Below are 19165 nucleotides of genomic sequence, written 5' to 3' on the forward strand. Positions count from 1 at the left end.
GTGTGCGAGTGATGTGATGTGTGTTACTGGGTGTACACTTGTGTGTGTGTGCGTGTATGTATCTCTATGTCTATCTTTACATCTGTGTGTGCGCGTGCGTAATAGAAAAGACAACAGAAACTGAAAGAAAAACAGATGATTAGAGTTAAGGAAGGTGCTGATCAAATATAAGACATAAAAAGACACAAAGAGGGAGAAAAAAAGGAGCGGAGGTAATGAGGGTTGAAAAGGAAAAGAAGATCACAGAGAGGAAGAACAAGTTAGTGAGAAGGTGAAAGAGAGAAAACAGTCAGCTGTGAACCAAGGCCATGCAGAGGGAGTCACCAAGGGCAGGGAGTTAGCCAACGGGAACTTCCTGTTTGAGACAGACACGACTCGTTAATTAATGAGACAGCTAAAATGGCGTACAACTGGCAAAAGAGACAACCACTGGTACATAAAACTTGTTTACACGCCGGTCGCCGCAGTTGTATATGCTACTTGTCTGTGAAACTGAGATCACTCCGCAAACTATTACTTCACAAAAATAAAATCAGCTCTTGCTTCTTTGAAAGACTGTTTGCATATAATGACAATAACTATATTTATACTACAGTTGACATTTAATCATAAACAATCATTTACACACTGACCTACTATCGTTTGTAGCTTAAAAATAAACACAGGTCATCTCTGTGTCCGCTTTGTTTTCGAAATTAATAGCAGACTTTGTGTAACTGTATTTTACATAAATTCCGAGCCATTTACAAGATCCAACATCATTCACGACTCAAAAACTCATCGAGGGCTTCTGCATTCCACTCAGTGCTCGAGCTCTCCCCACCTGCCTTGTTCACCTGTGTCCTCGTCGTTGTCTCTGTCTCCAACATCGCTGAATAAACCAGAGGCTTTGTGACTTAATGTTTCATTCAAATGCTATCACTTCTTTTCAAACGGATGTGCCGACAGGAAAAGTCCACATAAACAATCAAGGTGGAGAGGAAGACGCAGACACAAGAGTTCGCCGCCTGATAAAGGGGAAGCAACTCCATCGATTTACTCCGCCCCCGAGCAGACGAGAGGAAACTTTGTATCTTGTCACGAGTGGGGAACTAAAACTACGTTTCTGTTTGGATGAACATCAAAACCGTGCAGGTATGCATCATTTCTAAAGTGTCTTCTTGTTCTCTTGCTTGAATTATTTGCCCGAATTATCAGCAGACGTGAAGCCGTGTTTACGAAATGGCCGCCGTCACACAGTCCGTATACTTACATACATAACGAGCCATGTGAACTCCGCGTGCATGTTTAAACTGCAAACTCACGGAGAGCATGTCATACTCGCCAGGAAATTAGCATTCCAAACATCTGGATGGAGTGGCCGTGGAGAGGTTGACCCCAAATTAACCTCTTGACTTATGACGTATTAAATTGTTGAAAAAAACTGTTGAAGAAACAGCCGAAGCTCAGGATTAGGAAGTGCAGGTGATTGGGAAGTGCAAAGGATATTTTTGTGTGGAAAAATTGTTTCATCTGTTGATTCGGATCAGTCATCTTATTTCGTTGTACAGAGACTCAAACTGTGAGAGAGACGACGCCCATCGTAAGGTTGGCATGTTACGCCGAGCGTGACGAGTTTGATATTTATTATGCGTGCACGTTGTACTTTGTGCGAGCTTTAATGGGCTGACAGCTTGGTGCTATTTCATTCATTCATTCTCATTTGCGTCTGCTTCATCTCTTAATTTCTCTCCCCACCTCTCTTTCTATTCTATCTCTCTGTCTCTCCGTCTGTCTCATTCTCTCTCTCTCTGCCTCCTTTTATCCTTTCTCTGTGTGTCTGTGCGCGCGCTCGCGCGTGTATAAATGTGTGTGAAACAAAAGACAAGCAGGCGCAATGGTGAGATAGGGATGAGGTCGCTTCGCTTTCAAGATAAGCTCATGTTTCACATAACTTACTTCTCGTTGATATAAAGGAGGTACATATTATTATTATCACAGAGACGAAAGTGATAACACAAAGTTTTATTTTTTTTAATCTGCCGCATCCGAGATTAACACTGCATGGCGCATTTACTACCTGTAAACAATATGAAAGCTTGGACAAAGCATGATGTACACATACTACCCGCAACACGACATGTTTGTCATTTATGATTTATTACTAGGAACAACCTGTAAACAACCTTGACCTGTGAATCAACAGCCTGTGGTGTTTATAAACAGTTCCGAAAGTCATTTTTTTAAAATGGAAGTATTTTGCACTGTCATTTTCCTTTTATTCAGTAGCAGAATTGATAGTATTTTTGTCAAAATAAGTTCGTTATGTCAAGTAGTAGTAAATATCACTGTAGGACTGGAACTTAATAGTAGGTAGGGACAGAAGAAAAAAGTCGCTGGCTTTCTCAAACTTTCCTACTCATTTTTTTCTTTCCTTTCCACCCACACACATATGACACATACATATATATATAGAGAGAGATTTAAACCTAAACACATTATAAATTACAAGCTATAATATTTTAGCAGCAAAATTATTGTGTATTTTACTTCTTAATCATCTTTGTAATAAATGGCGATTCCTAGTAAACTAGTCTGGTTTCAACTTGAATTTCCTGTCACGCACTTGGTCAGTGTGGGGGCCTGCAAACTAACCCTACTCATCTAGAAAATCAGTTTGCATTTAATTTAAAAATGTAACCTTCCAGCTATCCGGAACTTTTTTTTTTTTGGGTGTTTGTTTTAACGATCAAATAATGTTTCCTTGCCGTCAGTGTTGACCACCTGCGTCGGTGTTGGCTGTGTAATCAGAAGGGTGTCCTTTATTCAATCAACACCTATCTCCCCGAACTTTCTCGATCCTGGTCATAGCTGATGGTACGGGGAGTGTAAAACATGAAGTGCGATGTCTAACGTGCTTGGTGACAGTTAAACACTGATAACAAAAGACACTCCATGGCGATAACACCCAGATAGTCAGCAGAGTGCTTTCTGCATGTGTTATCACTTTGCTTGAACTAGAGATAGGGTATTGATTTCAAGCGGGTCATTAAGTTTGTTCAGCTAACTCTACTGATAGATAAAATACCCACCCCAAGTTTATTTTTTAAGACAAACAAAACTCATGCTGGGATTTAAGTAAGTCACACACACTTGGTCAAACGCGCGCACAAACACACACACGCACGCACTCACATATATACATGCCTCTGTTGGCTATGATTGTGAATAATCAAGTTGTATGATGACCGTTTTTTTTAAAAGCGAGAAGGTTCGCGTTTGATTTTATTTCTAAAGTTTGTCCTTCATAAATGTGTGCACTGAATGAGGATAGCTGACAGAGACTGCTTCTGCTCTTCCGTGTTGGCTGTCATCCATCATGTGTCAGCTGCTCTGTTTGCAGCTTATTCAACCTTCCCGTCTCATGGTGGCTCCCCGTCTTGCAACCTCACAAAGGTCACCGTACTCAGCTAGGGGGGAAACAAACTAAAACGGCGTGGTGACGTCACGTGTGAAAGTGCCAGAGGTCAGGGGTCCCGTATTTGCCCCTTGAAGGATGACCGAACCGATGTGATGGACGAGACTGGAAACCGAACCGGGGGTCGACGCGTGTCCCGACAGATGTCGCACGGGCTGGTGGTACCCGCCATAGTGCGGGTGGATGGACAAGACTTGCACCCTGCTAGAGTGGAGGGCACCAGTGACGTCTTCCGCGCTCCTATGTTTGAACTGGTGAAGTCGAGGTCAATATCTGTCTGTAATTACCAATTTCGCTATTTTTTATTATAAAATATGAAAATTCTTAATTCATTAATAAAACCACTACATATCACCATGCTTTATGAGACTCGGTCAGTAGAAACAGAATAAAATGTTAACTTTTTCTAGAAGCTTATGCTACGATATGTGACTTAACTTTTTCTGAGAGCTGCTAAGGTATCTGCATATAAAATCCTCACTGGTGAGCCGTCTTCAGGTGGGTTCCAGATGAGGAGGTCAATGCCTGTGCCCTGTGCGGCGCGAAGTTCAATCAGTTACGGCGACGACACCACTGCCGCCAGTGCGGCCTCATCTTCTGCGCCAAGTGCTGTAAAGAAAAGGTGAGCTACCCGGATGTAATGTAATGTACCGTTTCTGAGATGATACTAATTTGAACTAGTCAGGACCAGCAAAATCTTCTCTATGGTCCTCAAAAGCGGTTTTGAGCTTTAAGGCCTATCTCAAATTAATTTCAAACAATCTCGAACCGCATAAACTGTTTTACGATATCGGTGCAATCTACAAGTCTCCTAAACTTACACGTAAATAAACATTTGCTTGTTATTTATTTAATATTTATTTAATATTCATTTAATATCTCGTGAGTGGTGGTGGAAGTTGTTCTCGAGGTCAACATAATCTTTCTAGTAATATTCCCAGATTATTTAGGAAAAGACAAAGCACGTGCATCTTGGAAAAATCTCCGCAATTTGTGGTTTGAAGTAAACAATATCTAAACTGATTTTTGTCTGCAAGATTCCGCTTCCACAGCTGGCTTGTGAGGAACCAGAAAGAGTCTGCGAACAGTGCCGCCCGGTCGCTGAATTCGTCACCAAATGCAGGTCTCCACATCTGGTGAGTACAACTCATGTTCACCGTTTCTCGTTGAATCCGCAATGTTTAGTTTATTCCTTGTTATTCCTCGAGGAGCATAGGTCCACAGAATACGTAATGACCTGGCTCCAGATAGTGAGGTCTCTAACACCTTCTCTCCCTAATGACCTGAAAAAGGTCATGGGACGACCTTTGGTTACCAGAGATTCATTGTGTTTGAATGAAACATGTTTCACATCACGGTTGTACGAATGCACAACTAACAATCCGTGATTGTAGCGAACATTATTAGAAAAGTATTATTTCAAGCAACATGTTGCTAGTAAGCTTGAATTGCAGATGACTCGCCGCTCCAACTATAGATTATCTATCACGATCCTTGCTGCTTCTGGTGTGTGTGTTGTACACAATAGTCAATGCAAACAGTTAAGGCTTGTCCCTCTGCATTGTCCACCGGTAATTCACATTAGTAATGTTTTGTTTGTTTGTTTGGTTTTTTTTTTTTTTTTTTTGCACAGCCCTTCCAGCTAGAAAGTGCGAAAGGCTTAGCACATGCCACCAAGGATCCAAAAAAAGTCGGCAAGGCAAGTCACTTTACACCCCTTGAACCTCTCTCTCTCTAAATATATAATATAATATATAATAATATATATATAATATAATAATTTCTCTGGAACAGCGTACTATGTTTTTATTAACATTATCAGCAGCTAATCAGTTAGTCTTCTGACAATTGTGTCTCTTGATAAAAGGACAGAATTGCCCATAACTTCAACTATGCTCTCTACAGTCATGAAAAAAAAAACATTCCTAAGAAAAGATTGATACAAGTAGTCGGCATTTCTTTAGGGAAATGAAAACGGAAACTTATTGAGTATTAAACTAAACAAATTTCACACTAATGTTTGGGCGCTGCAACGGTTTTAACCAGCAGCTTAAGATGATACAACTTAAAAGCGGACAAAGAAACTGAAATGGTCTTGTTCTTGGGTCGTAATGTTTAGGGCTCACTTAACCATTCTGACATTTATTACTTTTACCGTGAAGGAGGCTGACGGAGGAACTGATGGATTAAAAGTACTGCTAGGCTGTTTGATGTCAGTAAAGTTGCTATTTACATTTGCAGGTTGTGGAACTGGGCGGCGTCCAAGCTCTCATTACGCTTTCCATTATTGACAACGTTCAAATCCGGGTTTGTGTTCGTTGACAAATATGTACATTTGTTAATTTTACTCTTACAGCCGTCAGGCTGTTGTCATTATTGTTGCCATAGAAACCTTTGGAAGTGGTTGGTTTTTTTTCCAAGCTGATATTTGACTTGGTGAGATGAGCACATAACTGTTTAGAGATAATGACATGATTTGTTTTTCCAGGTCTTTGCTTAAAATATGATTATAATTTATAATGCAGTCTGGCGGAAAATTTGCTTATGCAAAATGTACGTTGTGTGGATGAGCATGAATATATATATATATGAGCACGTGTGTGCGTGTAGGAGTGTGGTGCTGACCACATGAGTGTGCATGTGAACCTGCGAGAACACGTCAAACGAGTCGATTTTTTTTTACTACTGACAAAAGCAGGATTTGTGATGTAAAGGTTCCTACTTTGAAGTGCAATAATTATTATGATCATCATTAAAGAAGTCCTCGCTTACCTCTCCTGTTTGTATGTGTAAACCCCGAAAAAGTCCCCTAGTGACGTCATCGCTGGTTTGTTTTTCAGCGTCACGTGACCGCCGGCCTGCACGCACTTTCCACGCGTCCCGCGTTGCACACGATGCTGGCTGAGGCTGGCGCCGTCAAAGCTGTATGTAGGTAAGTGCCACGTGACTGTCATCAAACTAGTGAGTGCAGCGTGACTGTCATCAAACTAGTCATTAGAACGTTACGTCACTGTCATTGAATGAGCAAGTAACAACGTCACTTCCATCGAATTAAACGTTACTTAATTGAGGTAGTATAGACACCGTTGCTGTTACCGAATAATAAGTGTATAGCATCACCTTCGTGGAAGCGAACCAGCACAGTGTTACTTTCAAAGAGTTTGTAATTACAACATCCTTTCAGTTAAGTAAGGAGCGTCATTGTCATCGAGGTCACAAGTTCAGGATATTAACGGGTGTCAAGTTTGTCGTGTGTAGGATATATACTGGGACACAATTTTTACATGCAGGATACTAACAGGAGTCAAGAACGGCGAAGATGAGACTCTTTGTGACGGAATCAGCGCTCTTTTAATCTTCTGCAAGTCACCGGAACTGAGGGGCAAAGGTTAGTCGGCTCGTGCTGTGCGGACAGCAGGACCTGTCTTCCCGGTATCCACGTGTAGATTCATGTGTTGGCTGTGTTTATTAGAATCTCTAGAAATTAATAGCAACTTAGTGGCAAACACGAAAGATACTTTGCGGGCCTACTTTGCCGGGACAGTTGTACTGCCCTGAAAAATTTGCGCGTGACCAACTTTGACACAAAACGTGGAAGACGGATTAACCATGATGAAAAACAAAAACTCTCCTTGAGTCAACCATGCGTGACATGATCTTTCTCGCCGCCTGAAAAACACGGTCATGTTTACATAAATTACATTAATTATTTATATAGTTGATAATGGAAATACGCGACTTAATCAGTTTCTATTCAGTTTAGCTAATTTCCTTAATTGTTTTCGAATTCTGCGAGCTTTTGCCAGTCCGTTGTTATATGTTGCCCCAATATGCTTCGTGTGCCGGTTATCCCATTTTTGTTTGTTTTTTTGTCTGTTGATATCTCTCTGTTCTTTTGTTTGCTGACATGTTTTGGTCTGCGTGTTTATGTGTTATTTGCTTTGCTTTTGCAAAGCGTATTTAGCCTTTTGTTAACTAGGGAAATACGCTATATAAGATTGGTTTATTATTATAATTATGGCAAATGCAGCGAACCTCCTTTCTCTCTTACTGTAGTACCAAAAACTATACACGTCCGTGGTAGTTCTATTAGCATCAGTGATGATCCAGAGAGTTAGTTGTGTTGACTCGTGTGTACACACACGGTTGTGACAGCGCTGGACGATGGCGCCCTGGGGCCGGTGTTGGAGCTGTGCACCCACCCGAGTCAGGCGGCGGCGCTACTCGCGCTCAGCACCCTGGCGCACATCGTGGACAACCCGGGTACACACGACACCATCGTCAGCAGCCCCAAAAGAGCGCTACCCCGCATTCTGGCCCTCACCGCCTCCGATGATGAACAGGTTTATTTCATTACAGCACCTTGTACCTGGCTCTATGACAAATGTGACCAGTGTTTTGTACGTGGACTGTGTGCAATCCGAATTAGCACATTACACATCAAATGGAATGATCTCACCTTTCTGTAGAACAGATTCGTTTTTTTAAAGATGATGCTTCCTCTAGTATTTATGTGACAGGTGTTTCGTCTTGAATTGATGAGTTTTGTACACCACAAAGATAGGCCTGTTGATTATAAATCAGATATTATTTCATAACTTTCATGTTTGATAATTTAACAAGGTGTGTTAGCTTTAGCAGACATGTTGGTGACAGACGCAATTTGGTTTCTTAACTTCGTTTTGCTGATTTACTTTTTTATTTTTTTTTATTTTTTATTTTTTTTTGTACAATATGTGGCATGTCATCGTCAGCACAAGTTTGACCTTTTCAGATGCAGGAAGTTGCGCTGAAAATTTTGGCCCATCTTTCGACTGGAAACGATGAAAACAAGCACAGGATAGTTCAGGTAAGTTCGTGTTTAAACTTCGTAGTATCATTTGGACTCTTCTTTGCAATGTTATATGTAGTATATACAAAGTGTGATCGGCTAGGGCCTGAATACAGTCGACGATGCACCAGCAATGGTTCCACGTAACGGCATACTCGAGGTACCTTTAAAATAATAACATTTATTTTGTTGCCTTTAGTCACAATATTTCCTGTCCTGGGTTTGAGTCCTCTCGAGCTGTGTCTCGTATACAGGAACTGAGAGGAGTGTGAACATTCTGTGAGCAGGAAGACTTTACCAGTGGCCGAAGTCTGCACAAAGCTTTGAACAGAAAACCTAAAAGCGAGCAAGTCCTGTGTAATGCTGCCTGCCTTGTAGCCAACCTAGCCACGGGTCCTGACGATCAGGTCTGTGTATTCTGATCACTTTCCTTCATTGAACTGCATTATAAACATTTCCTCGTCAGCTGAGAGCTGGAAGTGATCGGGCTTCTGCTAAAACACAAGCGTCTAAGAACAATGATGGCTTAGCAACATCAAAACTTCCTAATCTTTTATTTGTTAAAATTCCAGTCTTATTTCCGGATGGTCTAATTCCACGACAATAATCTGACATGATTTGTAAGCCTCACAATGTACAAAAGTATCCAACCCTAACAGTGTACAGCGATCCAACCAAGAAGTTTCATTTTACTTTAAATCCATTTTGCAGGGTGGCCTCCAGGAGCTAATGGTCTTATCCGGGGATCTTCTCACGAAGGGACCAGCCAGCAGTGAGCTGCTGTGCCATCTTACTCGTGCCTTGGCCAACTTCGCGAGGTTCAGGCAGAACAGCAACAGACTTGTGAGTGTCTCTTGTGTAGGAGCTTTTTTTACATCCCCATGTCAGAAGAAAATATACGTTTACATACGCCAATAGTTAACAGTATAAATGTCGATAAGATGTTTCACGCACATATTAGCTCTATAGAAAACCTGGAAATGATATGCAACGATTATAAATAAAAGAACTATTGCTCTTAGTTTGAACAGCTGGTATTGACATGAGACCTTCGTGGACCTCTTGAGCCATATTTTATTTTCTCTCGACAGATGTTGTATCTTCCCACGGTGGTCAATAACTGCTTGAGGTCCGCCATACCTACAGTCCGCACCCATGGACTGCGTTTCCTGCTGTCCCTCCTGACTGTGATGCCTGCTCAGACCACAGAACTTCTCCTCAAGTATAAACATACCGGCAATTTTCTAAAAAAAAAAACAACAAAAAAACAACAACAACAACAAAAACAAAGTGCAAGCTTCTAGCACAGTACTGTAGTTCATTCACTTGCCTTTATGATGTTAGTCATTCCATCTTGACTATCTTCCCTTTATACTTTCTGTGTGTAGGGGGAGGGGATGGGTGCCGACGCGCTTGTGCTCAAGGGAATAGCAATGTTCATAATATTCACCTGCCGCAAATATATTTTATAGAATTAAAAATTGTGTAACTATTTACAGAGTTATAGGCAAATCTAAGCCTGTTGGTGGTGCAGCTCCAGCGTTTGTAAATTATCAAGCACCTATGGAACCAGCAGTGTTTGTTGATGGTTGGGAAAAAACTAGATCATGTTCTGTGAAGAGTTATATGGATCAATGTTTCATAAATTTTTTTCAGACAAAATAACATTATCTGAAAGTCTCCGTTACTCATTTCCTGCTTTAGCAGGATATGGACATGCAGAGTTGAGCTTAGCTTTGTAACCATTGCAAAATGTCATCTTGTATTAAGTTTTACTAAAAGAGAACCTTTTTCTTTCTGCACAGAAATGGCGCAGAGGAAGTGTTCAAAGCTTTGGGCGTTATACCGGGCTTGATGGAAGCTGTCATGATGCCTTTATTGGCAGAGGCACCTGAAAAAGTTAAGCCACTCTGAACATAAACTGCATCAGGTGTACAGGAAACCAATCTATTCATTTGCTGGGATTTCATACTTCAGCTTCCTCTAAAACTTCAATGCCTTTGCCCCAATTTTTATTTTGTTAATGTTGCTTTGTTGAGTAAATGTTTTTCCAGATGCTAAAAAAAGTGTGCATCTGAGCTGCTTTTGTAATATAAAGCGTTTGCAACACAATATTAATCCATTGAACTGATTCATGTCCACAATTTCACATTTTAAAAAGACTGATGTGCACAGGTCAAACTGTATCCGGCCAATCCTACTTTTATATAATTTGAATGTTTACATCAAATAAAATATTACATGCAGTCACATAGCTATAAATACTTTATATTTTTCTAAAAATAAAGATATACATTTCATCATAAATTGTACTAAAATTACTCTAGCCTCTGTTTTCGTTGTTTTTCTCATCTCACTTGTATTTACTTTTTACTGATATCATTGTTACGTTACCTTCTTTTTGCACTTTTTCTACTGATCCGAAATACAACTGATTAATCTCGACCCATAGTTTACAATAAATGTGCATGTTTCTATTTACACAAACCATCTGCACAATCTTAGATTAGTCCCATATTGCACTATAGTATAGTGACTATACCATTAATCGTTTTCATAAATGTCATTCATTTGATGTCGTTTTCATAAAATGACTGCAAACTGTACTTTTCACCTAGAAATATTTAAAAATCTTCAAATAGACATACCCACCTTTTTAATGCTGCCTTTCTAAGAATAACAATACTAGAAGTTTCTCTTGTGCACTTTTATGAGTTTTAAAGCTAGCTACACCAAAATTAAGCTGATGGATGAGTACTTGTTAAAATTTAGTTTTTTATATTATTGTGGATACTTCACAACAGTCATTAGGTAGTTAAGTGGTTTATAATGAAAATAGGAAGAGGGGCTAGACCATAGAATAGGTCTTTGAAAGCAAGTTGTCTGTAAAAGGAAAACATTAATGGAATGATATTCAGTTTGACAAGTAACAATAGAAACAAAAGCAAGGCAGGGCAAAAGAAAAAAAGGATTTATGGATATATATATATACTGTATATGTGTGTGTGCACGGCAACATGCAAAGAAAGATTTTAGCACTATTTATAGCCCCCAATCCCAGGTATGTCCCATAGCCCCAGGATCACAGCAGCGTCAGTAGCGATGGCCAGACTCAATAAAATTTGGAATAGCAGAAAAGTCGCCTTCCACACCAAATTAGGCTTTACGATGTGCTTGTTGTGCCAGTTGTGCTGTATGGTTGTGAGACATGGACCCTGCTCATTGAATTAGAGACAGATCAAAGTATTTAAATTTGAAATTAAATGCTTCAGGAGACACCTTCAGGTCTCCTACAGGGAGCAAAAGATGAACGACTTAACCTTGCCGAAGATGCTGCTCCAAGCTTACACGGAAGGTGGCCAATAGAGATGAGTGACTAAGTTGAAGGAGCAGACAACTGTTCACTGGGGACCTTCTGATGCGGGCACGAGACTGGCCCTGCTGGCTTAAGTTTACCTCTGCTGCACTCTATCATATCTCCCCTACCATTGGTACCCCTCATACCAGTTACAGGTTAAATGAATGTATGAACTCCAGGTACACTTGTAAGGATTACACTGCCAAAAGGCCCATATGAATGGAACAGCAAGGTGGTGGGTGTAACATGAAAAGCAGCAAACAAGTCTGCAAAACTGCTATTTTGATTTTAAAGAATAAAGAATACTTAGGGTCTAAATGATGACACCATACAAACATGATTACCACCTCAAATCATACATGAATTGTTTATATAAACAAAGAACAATTCTTGTGACATACACAATTTTATTGAAGACAAAGCAAATCGACAGTTGAAGAATGTCTGAACATCCACTAATACAACCATTCAGCTCTAATCATGCCATTCAGCTCTTGACCTGCACTACATGTCAACTGTGTTGTTTCAACAATCAAGAAGCCAACTACCCTTTTCTCTATTTCTCTCACGCTGACACGCCCTCTAGCAATTCTCACTCACACTCTATTTATCTCATTCAAAAAATAAATACGTACATATATATTTTTGTTTTATACACAGTTTAAAAGAAATGTTTAATAAAGCCAGTTACTAATGTCACCCAGTAAGGTACATGTCGGTCTGCTCGTCTAAACCTTTCTTCGGTGACCAGTACTGAAGGCTGGTATAATCGTACATGTTCCTGAAATGACAACAATAGCCAGTTTATGTTCTATTCTTTCTTGACGTCCCTTTAAACATACACTACATCAACTGTTCCTAATTATAAATTTTAATTAATATTTTTTAAACTTTGATAGTTGACTAAGACTTTGATTTTATGAGTGCGTTAGCAAGACTATAATATTTTGTATGACAACTACAGGATATTAAAAAAAAGTTCTCTATATTTTTAAAATAACTGCTACCACTCTACCTCTTTCAGCTGTTTTTGGAGATTCTGGTTGTCTGTCACCATGGCAACTTGACATTCCAAATCCCTGTAAACTGATCTGTAACCTAAAATACCAAAACATACATGTAAATGGCCAAGAATGTATTTACTATTATTTCTTGCAAGATTTTGACTATTTTCCAAGACTACCTATTTTAAAAGCGTAACTGTCAAAATTTTACCACAGACAGAAAGACAGAAGAGAACAAAAAAAGGTGAAGATCATTCCCTCAATTTTTTTTTTTTAATAGGTCATTTGGGGAAATGAGGTAAAAGACACCAAACTTTTTCTTATAGGTTATTTTGGGAGATAAGGCACTTTTTTGGGGGGTGGGTGGGAAAGGGAAATGCCAGCTTTTTTGAGAAGGCGGTACCTATCCCCTTTCCATCTCCCTGCTAACCCAACCATCTGCACAGTCAGGTACACACTCAGGAAAGCTGGGTTGACTTGGCGAAAGTTTGTTGCATCACAGGAGTATCAAACTAGCGTGCCATTTGAGTTAAGATATCAGCGTTCTAACGACTTTGTTATCCACTTTCCCTAGAAAGGCATGGCATGTGTACATCAAGATTAAAAAACTCTACAAGAACATCTGCGACATCAACCTTCTTGACATCAACTCTTAGTTCAGCAGGGTACACATTCAGACAAACTTGATTAGACCCCAGAGAACCTCTAGGGGTCAATTTTTCCTACATTAAACTCAAGAACAAGAAAATCTCAAGGTTAATTCCAAGGAAGTTGAATCATCAACCAAAGTCACAGAAAGTGTTCTTACCAAAATTTGGGGAGCCAATTAGTGTTAGTGAAGGCATAGTTTGTTCCGGTAGGTAGTACCACAGTCCTTTCACATGGAATGTCCATTTGTCACGAAAGTACTCAAAAAGCTGAATTCGCTGTGCCTGTTTGTAGGCCTGAACTTCCTGGAAAAACTGCCGAGCTATGTAGACATAAGCAGAGGGTACATAACCTGCTATTCCTTTTGCTCCATAAAAGCCATTGACCTACAGAACACAAAGAAGAGATACATTAAGTTTGCTTCCAGTTTTCAACACATCACAATACTGTCTTAAAGTGCATTATCCCAGAATTGTTGATCATTATTTTTCTCAAATATTTTAAGCAGGAATCTAAATGTTCATAGACTTATGTACTTGAAATTGGAACAAGGATACAGTAACGATTGCCTGACCTCTGGTGATGCCATGAGCAAACGGTATCTAGCCAGCGATTCCTGTAGAATGACCTCCATATAGTGGTCTGTCAAATTAAAGTAGCCAGAAGCCAAAAGTATTTCATCATCCTTGGAGGATTCTCTCAACAACTGCAGAGTGACTTGTTCATCATGCAGCACTCCTATGGGACCCATTTGTACCAGAGGATACACCCACGTATCATTCTTATCAGCAATGTTGCCACCATTTTGGACACCTGACACTTGGGGTAAGTGTGGTCCAGCTGATCCATTTGTGGGAGATTTCATATCACCATTCCTTGAAGAGGAAAGAATAATCATATCAACTTTGCTGCAAGAATATAAACTCGTCCGCAAAATACACTTTATTCCAAAATATTTAACTTTACACTGCACACTACAATTTCAAGTACCTCATCAGTTTTTTTCCTTTCCACTCTAATGAGTAGATCCTCTTAAATTACTTTATTGGTTCCCGATTTGTCTATTATTTGTTCACTATGATGAAATTCATTCCTTGCACTCATTTCTGCAATTTTTTTTTCATCCATTTATAATTCTACTGCAGGTACTTTATTCTTTTCCCAAGACAACTTACCCTTGCCAAAGTTTCTGCTGCGTCTGCATATGACGTTGAAGAACATCACTGATTCTGTCCCTTGCTGCGAGCTTAAATTTCATGTCGTCACCTTTACATATAACATATGCTCATTTAGTAGTAAACCATGCTGAGATGACCTTATATTTATCTAGCTGGTGATATGATCATTCAATGTTTCCCACCCATAAAATGCAAGGGGCTCTTAGAACTTCAATTAAAGTTGTTGTGGCATTTTCTGACCCTAACTTAAAATTGTATGGATTTTTTTTTAGACATCAAAAAAAAAAAACTATTGGGGGTTTTAGTAAATAGTCACAGAAAAAGTATATATATGTACATATTAATACTATCATGTTCTGGATCCCGGATGGCAAGAAACTATTTTAATTGCTATTTTCATGCTGTTTACATGTACAACCATATTAAGGTAATCAGCAATATATCACATATATACAAAATATCACATGTAAAGTTTATTATAAAACGCCTTCTGCAATAAGACCTCAAACCTCATGTTTAATAGAGTCCTGATATAAAATCTTTTATGTTCTCAGATCCCAGTCAATTTAACCAGATTTATATATGCTTCCATGCAATGGGAAACACTGCTATAACAAGTTTATCTTCTCCTTTACACTGTATAATTAGTACAGACCAAGGACAAAGTGTTACCTTTATAAGGATGAACACTGCACATTTTATGGAGCTTCAAAGTATCATCAGGCTGAAGGGAGAAAGAAAATGATGCAACTGCCTTGACAAGTTCATGAAAAAAATCTGCCATGCGCTTGCAATCACTGAAGAGAATATATCTGTCTTGTCGGTTGGTGAAATAATTTTCACTCAGATTTGCACTTTGAGAAAAAAAAAAAGTTAAGGGAAAAATAAAACATTTGACAGAAGAAATGAAGGAGTGGGTAATAACTGAGAAATATTCAATGTTTTAACCTATTATTTAATTATGCTAAAACATTGTTTATAAAAAAACAAATAAATAAAAACAAAAATGCTGCTGAACTCTTGGTACACATAAAATAAGTTAGTTTTCATACCATTGCCACTTCTCAAAAATAAAAACAAAACAACAAGAGAAAGTCACAAACCGCTACAAATGTCTGTAGACCCTTGAAATACTTCCATAACATTCTGGTCAGGATCAGACAAGCTGTGTACTTGAATAGCGCTAATTCCGTAACACATCCATACATAGCCATTTTTATTTAAGTTCCTAGTTCTTAGTAATCAATGCAATATTCTTATATCACCTCGTTTGATTGTTCTTTATTTACTTACCCACTGATAATCAAACTGTTGTCAACAAGATACACCTTCAAATGTGTGAGTCCAATAGTTTCATTAAAACGTTCTGGAACAATTTTCCTTAGCAGTCCTCTGAGGTCAGGTGTGTGGTAAAGGCTAACAGAAACAAGATGAGGAAATTCTTTTATCAGACCTTGTAACATTGTGCGGGAGTTTATCTTTCCTCTTGATCCACGTGTCACATCAAGCAAGATATTAACCTCAAAGTCAGAGTTCTTCATGATGGCAGCATTCTTACATGCCTCATGGATGCTTGATACCTAAATCACAAATAAAGAGTATTTACAGATTTTTATTATGTATACAGATCAAAATGCCTAGTCTATTGTCTACATACATATGTACACACATGCTAGCACTTCTCATGCATGAACATTTATATGTACTTTTTCACTGGCAGACAAAAAAAAGTTGAATTTCTGAATAAGTCAAAGAAATTTTCCTTATTAGTTGCAAATTTTGCTAGTAATGTAGCTCAAACTAAAAATTTATTTTTTCTCTGTACATTTTGATGAATGGTGAGCAACAACCTTTTCTACAATTTTGTGCAGTAAGCAATCAATTCAGTCATAAAATTGCCAATTTTTTTGCAAAAGAATACTTTTATCAACAGCTGGTAGAAATATGATGATCAGAGAAAATGATGCAATGGTTACTTCTGACTTACTTGATTCTTTCTTAAAGTAGAAAATCTTTAAACTAATTGAAGTCTAATCCAAGCATATATTTCTCTGGAGAAAGGCATATGCAGGTTGACCTAAATTCTAACAGCTGATGAGACTGAAGGACACGCAGCTAATGCTACAGCTTGTAATGCATGCTAAGGAGACATTGCCTAATCAGGGATCTTACATGCTGAAAAGACATTTTTTAATCAGGTTCTACTTTTGTGAAGATGTAGAAAACTCCTTTCACTTATTCTTCCTTTGACTGGTTCTCCTCAGATCTAGGGTTTTAACATCTTATGGTTATGAAAAATTCAATCAACTCTTTAAAAATAATTTAGCACTTGTTAGATTTAAATGCTTTTTGTTTTAAACACATACAAGTTCTTTTTCAAGAGGTCCGGTCCCAAGGTATAAGGATGCTAGTGTAATTCTCCGTTTAGCCTTTCTTGCTTTCACCTGTCAGATTAAAGAAAAACAAAAATTAAAATATTAGTTTAAGGCTAATGAGGAGAAAAACGAAGCTGCCTCAGGTATGAAGTGAATATGTAAGTTATTTAAAACAAACCTTATTCTTAATTTTACTGTTAACATGTTTAGTTTCTTACAAGCATGCAATATAACATTGTAAAACTTGCTAAGAATATGAACGTCACTTGTGGAAATCGGTATCAATTTATAAAATCTGCAGTGATGAAATATTAGAACACAAACCTTTAAAACCTCAAAGAATTGCGTTGGTTCTGTCAACACTTGAACTTGATCACCACAGATGGGAAAACAGGGTGCATGCTGTCCAATCCATGAAAAGTATTGATATGTACTACTTGAAAAAGCATTACTGACTTGGTTTTCAGCAGAAGAAGCAATATCTGCTTCCAATGCTGATGCATCTGATGTTGTACCAGTCCCCAGAAATCTGAATAATATAGAAGATATGATGGTTTTAAAACATTCATTAAAGCATTAATATAATAAAATGCAAAATTTGTAAAGTGCACGCTCACAGTCCTAATGAGCATGCTCTTAGCACTTAAGAACAAGAATGAAACATGGACAGCATACGAGGGACAGGAAAACAAATAACATATGAGCTATAAAAGAATAAACAACCATACTAAACGAAGCTTAAAATAAAATACAGAAAACATAACAGGAACCTAATAACAAGAACAAGAGCTGAGAGTAACATGATAATGCAAAAAAAAGGGTGTGAAAAAGGACTAGCATTATGGGAAAGGTTGTTTGGAGTAATGCTTAGGAATGAGGTGCATTTTCAGTGCACGTTTAAAGGATTCAATAGTAAGTGGGTGACGGATATGGAAAGGGAGAGAGTGCCGTTGTTTCGCTGCACAATAACTAAAAATCCTGTGGCCATACATTGTTGTCTTGGTGACATGAATAGTAAGGAGACAAATCATCAGATGAGTTGTCTAGGTGGGATGTAATGGAAGAGCAGTTCAGAAAAATAATCAGGGCAGGTGAGAAATTAAAACACAGCATGGACAATTTGTACTTGATGCGAGAATGGATGGGAAGCTAGTGTAGAAAACAAAAAAGAGGGGTGGCGTGGTCCCATTTCCTAGCTCTAAGCACCAGATGTGCAGCAGAACTCTGAACTTTCTGGAGTTGTTGAAGAAGGTATGCAGGGCAGCCAGCAAGCAAGGAGTTGCAATAATCAAGTCTGAATAAAACAAACGCACTGACAAGACTGTTGGTAGCGCGCATAGACAGAATGTGATGGATGGCAAACACCTGGTGTCTTCAAAGACCTGACCACAGTGAAACGGTGCAAACTCCCCTGGTATCTCAAGAGCATCAGGAAATACAATGACGACTATGCATGAATCTATATTAATGGCCAACCTCAGGAAGAAATGGTGATGAAAAAGTGGATCGCCATAATATTGTACTGCTTCTTCCAGAGAATATCAAACGATAACCAAGAGAATGATTGTCGAGAGGTTTTGGAACTATCAACTATACTATACGGAGCTAAGGGTCTGACGATGAGAACATATCAAAACACGAGGTTTCAAATGAAACACTGATATTGACATTGCTCGACGTTAAACCCAAACAGAAGGAGCTCTGTTATATCAGAAGCAATTAAAAAAGAAAATGAAAAAATTATTGAATTTATTTAGAAGTAATATTTTTTCAAATCAGTTTTAAATGATCATTTTGATCGAAGTCAGTATTGATACTGATAACAGTATAGCTTCCATGGACAAGGATAACAGATATTTCCATCATATTGGTTTATCCATTATTACACCATTCGTGTAATCGTCGAACAAATAATTACCTCTTCACAAGAGTTTGTACATTTCCCATTAAAATGAGCATACGACTGCCTCGCCACGGGTAAGGCATGATGAAAGCACTGTCGATATGCTTGTTGCTTAGTACATGCTTTACTATGACGCAATAAGGCAGACGGAATTAAGGGGTTAATGCATGATTTTTTTTATTAAGTATTCTGTACTAATTTTTGCGTTGTATAAAATAGTCCAATATTAATTCAACACAGCTTTCTATTTAATAATACTAAAAATCATTTTTAGTTGGCTTTATTATGTAAGGGTTAAGATGCGGATCTCTTGTCGCAGGCGCTTCACAAAAATCACGAACTAATATCCCGTCCATGATAAAAATTCTGAAAGTCCTTGAAATTTACACATAAATTAAATTACATAAACTT

The 19165-nt window shown here is 38.5% G+C and overlaps 2 protein-coding genes across 3 annotated transcripts; one reads left to right on the forward strand and one right to left on the reverse strand.

Moving 5' to 3' along the window:
* Window positions 1-861: 861 nt before the first annotated feature.
* On the forward strand, window positions 862-11426 carry LOC112566833 (vacuolar protein 8-like). 2 transcript variants are annotated; one of them, XM_025243228.1, is made up of 14 exons: window positions 862-1134; window positions 3383-3722; window positions 3956-4079; window positions 4495-4593; window positions 5091-5156; window positions 5699-5764; window positions 6298-6389; window positions 6748-6845; window positions 7613-7800; window positions 8232-8306; window positions 8576-8695; window positions 9000-9131; window positions 9380-9510; window positions 10094-11426. In XM_025243228.1, the coding sequence occupies exons 2-14, from the start codon at window positions 3553-3555 to the stop codon at window positions 10200-10202; spliced, it is 1470 nt and encodes a 489-aa protein (XP_025099013.1). In that variant the 5' UTR covers window positions 862-1134; window positions 3383-3552; the 3' UTR covers window positions 10203-11426. The 2 variants fall into 2 exon arrangements, with proteins under 2 accessions (XP_025099013.1, XP_025099021.1); XM_025243236.1 differs by lacking the exon at window positions 862-1134 and adding an exon at window positions 1255-1587.
* Window positions 11427-12042: 616 nt separating this feature from the next.
* Window positions 12043-18894, reverse strand: LOC112574015 (CDP-diacylglycerol--glycerol-3-phosphate 3-phosphatidyltransferase, mitochondrial-like). Its single transcript, XM_025254801.1, has 10 exons — window positions 18770-18894; window positions 17176-17380; window positions 16843-16920; window positions 15770-16056; window positions 15149-15330; window positions 14474-14564; window positions 13873-14173; window positions 13459-13684; window positions 12662-12744; window positions 12043-12427 (listed from the first exon to the last, which is right to left on the reverse strand). The coding sequence occupies exons 1-10, from the start codon at window positions 18835-18837 to the stop codon at window positions 12308-12310; spliced, it is 1641 nt and encodes a 546-aa protein (XP_025110586.1). The 5' UTR covers window positions 18838-18894; the 3' UTR covers window positions 12043-12307.
* Between the last annotated feature and the right edge of the window lie 271 nt (window positions 18895-19165).

Source organism: Pomacea canaliculata, linkage group LG1 (genome assembly GCF_003073045.1).
Source record: "Pomacea canaliculata isolate SZHN2017 linkage group LG1, ASM307304v1, whole genome shotgun sequence".
Taxonomy (NCBI): domain Eukaryota; kingdom Metazoa; phylum Mollusca; class Gastropoda; order Architaenioglossa; family Ampullariidae; genus Pomacea; species Pomacea canaliculata.